We start from the raw sequence: 10,691 nt of genomic DNA on the forward strand, positions 1-10,691 counted from the left end.
GTCGTTCAGAACATCACCGTTTCCGTTTAATTGAACGTTGCACACCGTTTTTTCATATTGAATGCAGCCCTGCAGTTCTACTCTGAGATACATATGAAGAAGAGATCAAGCATCTTAGAGTAGGAGCACAGATTTAGGATCAGGTTTGCGATTTAGATCACCACAAATAAGATTAAATGGACAGAGGGGACCTGATCCTAGATCTTGATACATATGGGCATATATATAAGTGAACCTGCACCACCTCCACCAAGAGAAGTCTCTGTTGACTGGGGAAATATCTGTTTTTGTTCAGCAGTTATTACCAAAATTCACACAAGATGGCGCCAAAGACACATGCCATGCTTCATTGGTTGTATAGGGCCAAATCGACCAGACAAAACACTCTGCAAAGCAGCAAAAATATAAATAAATAAGAGATTCCAAGGTCAGTCAATAATAATAAGCTATTTGTTACAAAATCCTGACTGCTGCATTCATTATAACAGACTTAATATTGGGATTACTTACTGTCAGTCATTTTCTCAGACACAACCCTGATGTTCAATGCTGTGCAAGCAAATAAAAAACGCATCTAGACTAGTGTTTGTGCAGCACTTTGCAACATTTATTTCCACACAAAATCCACAGTTTGTTTCATAATAAGCATTGTGGACGACCAAGTCCAATATGGTAAAAACCAGGACCTGTAGGTGACAGAGTGACATGAAGAATGCATGGATATTCAACCTAATACGCAATGAAGCATCTGAAAAAGCACTGGTTGAGATAGGAAAGAAACGAGTCAACAACGTCAGTACATAGTACAGTTCTAGCATGTGTTACACCGAGAGATGGATTACAAATCACCATGTCATTAGTCTGTATATTTGCTATACACAGGGAATACAGAATGAACCAATGAGATATTCATAATGTCACGTTTCTGAAAAGGTCTGAGACTGGTAGCAATAGCATCAAATGAACAAATATCACCATCAATAAGCGTTAAGCTTTAGGAAACGTATTATAATCAACAGCTTTATCATTCATATGTTTATTATAATGAATACCTTCATCATTAATATGTTTATTATAATCAATAGCTTTATCATGAATATGTTTATTATAATCAATAGCTTTATCATTAATATGTTTATTATAATCAATAGCTGCAATTATGATACATACAGTTACACTGGTGACAATGCTGTCAACCCTCTCTCTCTCGAGCCCCTTTTATACCTGCCACTGATATGCATCCCTCGTCCTGATCTTGTCCGTTGTCCTAAATCAGATCACAATGAGTCTTTGAATCATCTACACCTGTCTGAAAATGTGTGCACAATCAGAATTTGGACATGATCTGGATACAGGACGCATGTTAGCAGCAGATATAAACAGGGCTTCAGTCAAACATGCGTGCTACAAAAAAAGAATTGCAATTACTGGTACAGTAGCAAACCCTCAAGGAATACACATTGTTCAATATAATTAACTCAACTATATCTCTAACAGTCACATAGCTGCTGTAGCTACAGCCAGGCCCTGAATTACTGGCACGATTGATAGGGATGAGCAAAACAGACTGTATAAAGAAACAATACAAGTACTGACCTATAATTGTATGCTCCAGAAAATGTAAAATGATATTATTTTATACTAATACAATTGAAAAAAATAAAGCAATTTTGTTCAACAATAAATATTGTTTTTTTTCTCAAAAAGAAAGGGGTCAAATTTATTGGCACCCCTGTTTTCAACACCTTTCAAATCCTCACCGTGCGAGGATAACGTTTCTGAGCCTTGTTCTAAATGTTTCATGAGATTGCCGAACATTCCATCCGACCACAACACAAGTTCCAATCTAAGTGCCGTTGTTGTTTATCAATCTTCAGGCATTGACGTGTAAGATGACATGAAAATAGAGCTCTTTGGCCACGGCCACCAGTGGTGGGATGCAGAATATAACCCCATACCTACTGTGAAATATGATGGTGGCTCTTTGATGTTATGGGGCTACTTTGCTTCCACTGGTCCTAGGGCCCTTGTTAAAGTCAACAGCATCATGAACTTTACTCAGTACCAGGACAATTTAGCCAAAAACCTCCATAAGGAGGCCGACACTTGGCTGCAAATGGATCTTCCAGAAATACAATAACCCCAAACGCACATCAAAATCCACAAATAAATGGTAAATTCACCATAAAATCAACATTTTGCAATTGCCGTCTCAGTCTCTATACTTGAACACCATTGAAAACCTGTGGTTTGAATTGATGAGGGCAGATTCTGTATGGAAGAATGGTCTAAGCTCCCTTGCATTATCCCGCGTGGTAGAGCATGACACTTGCATCTCCAGGGTTGTGGGTTTGATTCCCACTGGGGACCAACATGAAAATATATACACTCACTACTGTAATTTGTCTGCTAAAAATGACCCACAAAAAACTCCATGTTCTCCAATCTCATAAAACATTTTAGAGAAAGGCTCAGTGGCATTATCATCGCAAAGTGAGGTATTGAAAGATTGAAAACAGGGGTGCCAATCATTTTTACCCCTATCTTTTTGAGAGGAAAGCAATATTACTTGTTAAACAATCTCTTTCTCTGAGCAATTACATACGTTTTCCAATGAATGTTGAGAAGGCAGCGAGGAAAGAGGGATGTGAAGAAGAATCGAGGAAGGATGAATAGAGAAAAATCCCATAGGCAAGTCTGTAACACCACTTTTTTCACGGTCATCACTATCTGGCCTTTTTCTAGAATTTCTCTTCTTAAAATCAGATTTTAACCCTAACATTTACCACACTGCTAACCTTATGCCTAACCATAACCTTACATTAAGACCAGAAAGGAAATTCAGAAATGTGTAAGATTATAGACAATTTTGACATTGCAGCCTGGCCATCTAGTGGGAACCCTATTTCACCTCTATGGTGAGTTCATCTCTCACTTTAACCACCAGGTGGAATCATCACTTAATCATTCAGCACTGTCTCTATGAACATAGATAGAGAACTCATCTTTGTATTTGTTCCATTATACCGTCTGTTACAGCATCCTTTATGTACGACACAAAACCCCAAACAATGAACGCAGAGCAGAATTAGGACTAAACCCGCTAATTATCAAAATCCAGAAAAGCGCTGTTAAATGCCTATACAGTCCACCACAAAGCCCTCACCTACGGAGAGATGAACCTAGGGAAGTCTCCTCAGCCAGCTGGCTCTGGGGCTCTGATCACAAACACAAACAGATCCCCCATATATTTTTTGGGTAGATGTGTATAAAATCTATATATTTTTGTATATATTTTCCTTTATTATTTTCCCCTAATCCTACCACTCCTCCCCCCTTTTAAACGTTTTTTTAATGATGTTGCTTTTTGTTTCTTGCTTTGGCAATATAAACACGTTTCCGATGCCAATAAAAACCCATTGGGGGAGAGAGATATTTGTGTACAGACTACATGCAAGGCAACTGTACATAATGAGCTATTGTTTGTTAAATCACTCTAACACAAATCCAATTACGTTCATCGGTACATCCTACATCATTCCATGTATATACATGGTCACAATACCTATAATTCAGCTCAGCACAGTCCTCCTCATTAAGACCAAAATTATCAGGCTGGTTTCCCGCCCAGTACCTAGAGGGTTAACGACACAGAGAACCAGACAGACAGACACTGGTTAACATAATTCTAAGTCATACCAATGCAGATGTTGTTCTATTTAAAATGGTTAGTCTTATAGACAGATTATTATCTCTCACCATGTGGTCAGTGGTGTACCGTCCACCCATTTCCAGGTCCCCTTTCATTTCCAGGTCTCCCTTTCATTCAGACCGATCCAGGAAATTGTTCTTAATGCATTGAGGAATTTCTGTTAGGTGAAAGATAATGATGTTGTCAATTGCATGTGAGTATTTATTTACCTGATTCTGTCTGTCTGTCTGTCTGTCTCTCTGTCTGTCAGTCTGACTCTCAGTCTGACTCTCAGTCTCACTCTCAGTCTCACTCTCAGTCTCACTCTCAGTCTCACTCTCAGTCTCAGTCTCAGTCTCACTCTCACTCTCAGTCTCACTCTCAGTCTCACTCTCAGTCTCACTCTCAGTCTCACTCTCAGTCTCTCACTCAGTCTCTCACTCTGTCTCTCTCTCTCTCTCCCCTCTCTCTCTCTCTCACCTGTTCCTCTTCACTGTTTATGATCACCAGGTGTGCTCCTCTCCCCAGACAGTCCTGTTCAGCGTACTCCCAGGGTTTCTTCTCAGCCGAGAGGTAATAACAGCTGTTGAAGCCAAACTTCTTCCATCCTTCAGGACACATTTTCTCTGGTTGGGAATACAAACGGAGAAAGAAATAACACTTAAATACAGCAAACCCGTTTCAGTTTCTAAAGGCTGTATGGTTGCCGTGTCTGCGTGCGTTGCCGTGCAAGGCAAACTACCTCTAGCTTCCTCCATACTGCACGCAGAGACATAAAAATGGCATCCAGAGTTCATCTGACCCTAAGTAGAAAAACGGCTTAGTTGCCAGAATCTTGCAACATTCCTTTAAACAAATGTTAACACTGTAATTGAACTATTGGTAAATTCACGATGGGGATGCACTGCACACAGTGTCCAAGTGCACACTGGACTCGCACACTTCAGGAGAAGGAAGGTTATAGAATTGACACTGAACAAAAATATAAACTCAACCTGTAAGGTGTTGGTCCCATGTTTCATGAGCTGAAATAAAAGATCCCAGAAATGTTCCACACGCACAAAAAGCTTATTTCTCTCAAATTTTGTGCACACATTTGTTTACATCACTGTTAGTGAGTGTTTCTCCTTTGCCAAGATAATCCATCGACCTGATAGATGTGGCATATCAAGAAGCTGATTAAACAGCATGGTCATTACACAGGTGCACCTTGTGCTGGGGACAATAAAAGGTTGCCCTAAAATGTGCAGTTTTGTCACAACACGCCACTGATGTCTCAAGTTTTGAGGGAATGTGCAATTGGCATGTCTACTGCAGGAATGTCCACCAGAGCCGTTGCTAGATAATTTAATGTTAATTTCTCTACCATAAGCCGCCTACAACGTCGTTTTAGAGAATTTGGCAGTACGTCCAACCATCCTCACAACCGCAGACCATGTGTATGGCGTTGTGTGGACGAGCGGTTTGCTGATGTCAACGTTGTGAACAGAGTGCCCAATGGTATGTGGTGGGGTTATGGTATGGGCAGGCATAAGCTACGGACAACGAACACAATTGCATTTTATCGATGGCAATTTGAATGCACAAAAATACCGTGATGAGATCCTGAGGCCCATTGTTAGGCCCTTTAAAAAAAATGCACATCTGTATTCCAGTCATAAGAAATCGTTAGATTAGGGCCTGTCAAGACGTTGGCCTGTGGGTAAGGTTTATGAGCCCCCCATAAATACCTTTCTCCCTTCCCCTCTCTTTCCGACCCTACTGAAGGACTGTTGAATAGCCTGTGTTAAATATAGAGAGTCTGGGAACATCAAACAAATGGTATAAAGGAATCATATTTTGGTAATAAAACCAGTTGGAAATATGCTTTGGAACGTAATGAGTATGGATGTCAGTTCGGTTGTCATCTGAGACATTATGACTGATGACAGGACGACATAAACTGTACCTGGGAAAGTATACACCCTCTAGTTATCAGAGTCACATGGAATTGTTATGCAATTGAAATGTTTGATATTGAAATTGTTTGTTAGGAGATTAAATGTAATTTTAGCTTCCAAATGAGAGAATTGGGTTTTCATAAGGAAAGTGCCCTGCTTGATCCCGCCCCTGTGAAGAGACAGGGGTTATAAACGATGAAACACATCCTTCCCCCTCTCCACTATATAAGACAATGACACAATGTTAACCATGGTTCCACTACGTGAGGTCTGCAGCCTCTGCGTTATAAGGACACACATGTCAAGTACAGAACTAAGCCAACCTCGGCGTGAGCTTTGGTGGCGAATGGTATGACCTTTGAGCTTATTCACTACAGAAGTGATACTTCCTAGCCGTTGATTTAGCAGCGGCCGCTTTAGACCAGGGCTAGGAAAGGACGGACGACGGATCCAGTCTAACAACCAAAGACGAAGATACCACCACGTATCCAATTTACCACCAGAGACATTCTTCCGAGGACCGGAAGATCTGTTGGCCAACCCGGCCAGCATCTACGACCAATCTACCGAAGCGCAGCTCAGAGTAAATATTTATTGCATTTTCCTTTTCCAAATGGGCGGTAATTTATAATGCATAAGATAATGTATTTAAGATAGCATAGCTGCTGTTTCTTTGTTCCTAAGTCTTCCTGCTCTTTCATCCACACCCAACCCCCTTCCTTTGTGTAACAAATGTCGGCTCCGTCCACCAGGGACGTTTTCTGTATGACATCATTTGTATTCTGTGTATTTGTAATTCTGTGTGATTAGTTTAGGTATTTAGTAAATAAATAATTAAACCCAATTTTGTATTGCTGATTCAACTTGTTAGCCAGGGTTCGTGAAGATAACCAAGAATTTACAACTTTCATTAGGAGACTGAAAATAAGATGATTAAGATGACGGCTATCGATGTAAAATATTACTAAGTATTTTAAGAGTTTATTCGGAAGATAAAGGCTCTATAAATGTTCTTCCGTGGTGCCCCGACATTCTGGTTAATTACATTTACATGATTAGCTTAATCAGGTGATATTAATTACCGAGAAAGGATTTTATAGAATAGCATGTCATATCACTTAATCCGACATAGCCAAAGACACGACAGGCCTAATGCATTTATTTCAATTGACTGATTTCCTGATATGAACTAACTCAGTAAAATCAATGAAATAGTTGAATGTTGCGTTTCTATTTTTGTTCAGTGTAGATGCAGCCCTGGTGACTGACTTGGCAACTTACCACACCCAGAGAGCCCCTTCTCCAGCGTCACCTTCTCATTGATCAGAAGACTGACCCTGTCACTCATCATGTCCCTGTCTTTAGTAAAGGCATTGTAACACTCCTGTAACTGGTTTTGATTTGTTTTCTCTAACTGGTCTCTCTCACACTTTAACTGGTCTCTCTCACTCTGTAATTGGTCTCTCTCACTCTCTAACTGGTCTCTCTCACTCTCTAACTGGTCTCTCTCACTCTCTAACTGGTCTCTCTCACTCTCTAACTGGTCTCTCTCACTCTCTAACTGGACTCTCTCCCTCTCTAGCTGGTTTCTGTTCTTCCGGCACTGGTCTCTCTCTGTACACAGGCCAAGGATACCTCTACTGGTGTTTGGCTGGTCTCTGTCTTGTGCCAGGCCAGTGGTGTTATAACAGGCCTTTATCTGGTCTCTCTCTTTATCAGAGCAGGCTGAAAGAAAGAAAAGAGATGTTCTGGGAATGGGTCCCAAATGGCACCCTATTTGTTATATAGTGCACTAGTCCTTTGTGCCTTGGTCAAAAGTAGTGCACTACAAAGGGTATATGAGCCCTGGTCAAAAATAATGCACTACAAATGGAATAGGGTCCAAAATGGAATCTTAAGGTCTAAATGGCATCCTTTTGATCAGAACCCTATGGACCCTGGCCAACAGTAGTGCACTAGTAGAGTATCATTTGGGATACAACCTCACTCACAGAAAGACAGTCTCAGGGAGATGTTGAGAGTGACTTGTAGAACACACAGCATCCCAAAGCTCACAGCAACCATCCTGTAGAGTGTTCTCCCTGAATCCTTAGGTCCTGAGGAGATACACACTGATGTGAGAACACACACATGCACACATACCCATACACACAGACACATGCATACACACACATGCATACACTCACACATACAAGCAAGCATGCACGTACACACACGCACACACACACACAAGCACACACATACCACACACACTTGAGGGTGTGACATAATCAGCAACAAGAGGACTGTTTCTCACAGCTGCTTTAGAGGAAGTTACTGTATTAGTATAACACGTTAGAATCATTAAAGAGGAAGTTACTGTATCAGTATAACTTGTTAGAATCATTAAAGAGGAAGTTACTGTATCAGTATAACATGTTAGAATCATTAAAGGGGCAATCAATATTTGCATATATACCCATAGATTCTTAATGATTATCATTTATAAGTGCCTCATGAGCTTAGTTCAACTGTCATAATTGTAATTCAACTGTCCATTGTAAATGTAAGTAAACACTGTATAGCCTCAAAACCCAAAACTTTTTTTTATATCTTATGGATGATCAGTCCTTGCACCAATAGGTCAGACCCATTCCTCAGTTGTTTACCAAATCAGTGGCGGGGTGTCTGCTTTGCTTTTGTTTGAAGTGTATATTGCCGCTTTAATGCTTCTGATACACTTAAAATATACATCTATTTAAAGGTAAAATCATATTTTAAAAACTTTCCCACTAAGACTTGCTATTAGTATTTCTCGGTGTTTATTTAAGTCTTTGTCAATGTGTGCGTGTGATAGAGTTTTCTTAGTTCTTACCTGCCCGATGGGTCTTCACTCTCCTCATTGCTATGTTCTCATTTTCTTCAATAATCTCGTTTAATTCAATAACCTCTTCATTGATGTAGTCATCCATCTCAACTAACTGTATGATTACCTTTCTAACTGACTCCTAATGGTAATATCTACTGTATGATTACCTTTCTAACTGACTCCTAATGGTAATATCTACTGTATGATTACCTTTCTAACTGACTCCTAATGGCAATATCTACTGTATGATTCTAACTGTACTGACAAATAGTTAAGTAATTGGTCTAATGTTTGTGTCATTGTTCATAAGGAAGTCACGTTATGGCTTGCGCTCTGTGGCCAGCCACCAATGGCCAAATAGGGGCCTTTTTTTCTTTCTATACTGTCTGTTTTCTATCTATACTGACATCAGTGTGAAGAGGTATTTAGAAGTGTGTGTATGTGTTGTGTGTCTGTGTGTACGTGCCTGTGTATGTGTCTGCCCTCGGTGCATGTGTGTCAGTACTTAGTACTGTTCAACCCTCTGTTGTGTTCAGGTCACACTATTTTAATGATCCAATCACATCCAATCAGGAAGCTAGTACACCTGCTGGGACATTGTTTCTTTATTAGTTTACTTTCAGAGCCTTGAAAATGATCACTGTGTAAGACTATGGCAAATCACATGACATGTTCCAAATAAAAAAAATGAACACAAGCATTTTGCAGAGTAAAGTCCCACGGGGCAGAGACGTCAACTCAATGTCTATTCCACGTTGGTTCAGCGTAATTTTATTGAAATGAAGTGGTTACAACGTTGATTCAACCAATGTGTACCCAGTAAGGTATGTCTACACACTCCTTTTATTAAATCTTAACATAACTATTCTTATTTTCTTTCTGCCGTTCTCTTAATTTTCTTCTTCCTCATCTCAGTTTGTGTTTCTTCGATTCCTCTCCGCCTATCTCCTCTCCTCCTATCTCCTTTCCTCCTATCTCCTCTCCGTCTATCTCCTATCTCCTCACCTCCTATCTCCTCTCCTCCTTCTCCACCCTGTTAGAGGAGAAGGTTGAAGGTCCCTCCCCTAGGATTGTATTCTCCAATGAGTTTTGAGGGGGACTCTGTAATACCACTATTTCACCTCTATGGTGTGCTCATCTCTCACTTTAACCACTAGGTGTAACAAGATTCAAAAGGCACTCGCACATCTGAGCAATCTTGTTACAGGTGCATGGCAACAGTTGAAACAGGATGAATGAAAAAAGGAAACCGCACACTGTTCTTGATAGTATCACTGATATTTAATAAGCTTACGTATCGGCCTACCGGCCTTCGTCAGAGCTTTTGTGAATTTTCAGAAAACAGCACCTCTATGTAGACCTAGCCCCACCCACATCCATTCCACGTATGGAAAGGGGTTGGAGGCAAAGGAAAAATAAATAAGTGCTACCAAACATAACAATATGCATTTCACAAATATTACAAAAGTGTATAGACAAGACGTACCGAACACGTCCATAAAATCACAACGAGGACATAGCAAGTTTTCATTAATCATTGGGTACATCATACGAAAAAACAAAGTAATCTTAAATAGGAACATATTTTAAATTCACAACATAACATACATAGGCATTTCATCATTAAGTCCTTTAGGAAATAATGTCTGGAGGGTGAAAATCCAAAAACATTCTCTTTTGCTCAGAGTATTATTAATATCACCTCCCCTGTCTGATATCTTGACTTTCTCTATACCACAAAATCTAAAGGTAGAAATGTCATGCTTTTGGTCATTAAAATGTACTGCGACTGGATAATCCCTGTCGTTTCGCCTGATTGAACTTTTATGTTCACTAATTCTCTGTTTGAGAGAGCGGGAGGTTTTACCGACATAGCAGAGCCCACATGGACATTTAATAATGTAAATAACATGGGTGGTGGTGCACGTGATGATATCGTTAATTTGAAACCGTTTTCCTGTGTGTGGGTGGCAGAAATATTCACACTTCATCATATTGTTGCACTGTGCGCATCCTCTACATTTATAGCTACCATTTGGTAGCGGGCGTAAAAGAGCCTGGCTGATTTTCTTTCGTGGCTGGCAGTTTGCATGAACCAATTTATCGCGCAAATTGCGACCTCTCCTATACACAATGAGTGGTGTATAGGAGTCAGTGTATACGAGACAAACAAACCACATTCAGAAAAATCTCACTAGAACAGAAGAACAGG

The 10,691-nt window shown here is 40.1% G+C and overlaps 1 protein-coding gene across 3 annotated transcripts; it reads right to left on the reverse strand.

Moving 5' to 3' along the window:
* Positions 1–580: 580 nt before the first annotated feature.
* On the reverse strand, positions 581–9,612 carry LOC106602160 (C-type lectin domain family 4 member A). Of its 3 annotated transcripts, none has more exons than XM_045716440.1 (6): positions 8,486–9,612; positions 7,623–7,727; positions 7,267–7,356; positions 4,172–4,317; positions 3,760–3,869; positions 581–3,634 (listed from the first exon to the last, which is right to left on the reverse strand). In XM_045716440.1, the coding sequence occupies exons 1-5, from the start codon at positions 8,580–8,582 to the stop codon at positions 3,804–3,806; spliced, it is 504 nt and encodes a 167-aa protein (XP_045572396.1). In that variant the 5' UTR covers positions 8,583–9,612; the 3' UTR covers positions 581–3,634; positions 3,760–3,803. The 3 variants fall into 3 exon arrangements, with proteins under 3 accessions (XP_045572396.1, XP_045572395.1, XP_045572394.1); XM_045716439.1 differs by having other exon boundaries at positions 6,913–7,356; XM_045716438.1 differs by lacking the exon at positions 8,486–9,612 and having other exon boundaries at positions 6,913–7,356; positions 7,623–7,957.
* Positions 9,613–10,691: the final 1,079 nt, after the last annotated feature.

Source organism: Salmo salar, chromosome ssa04 (genome assembly GCF_905237065.1).
Source record: "Salmo salar chromosome ssa04, Ssal_v3.1, whole genome shotgun sequence".
Taxonomy (NCBI): Eukaryota; Metazoa; Chordata; class Actinopteri; order Salmoniformes; family Salmonidae; genus Salmo; species Salmo salar.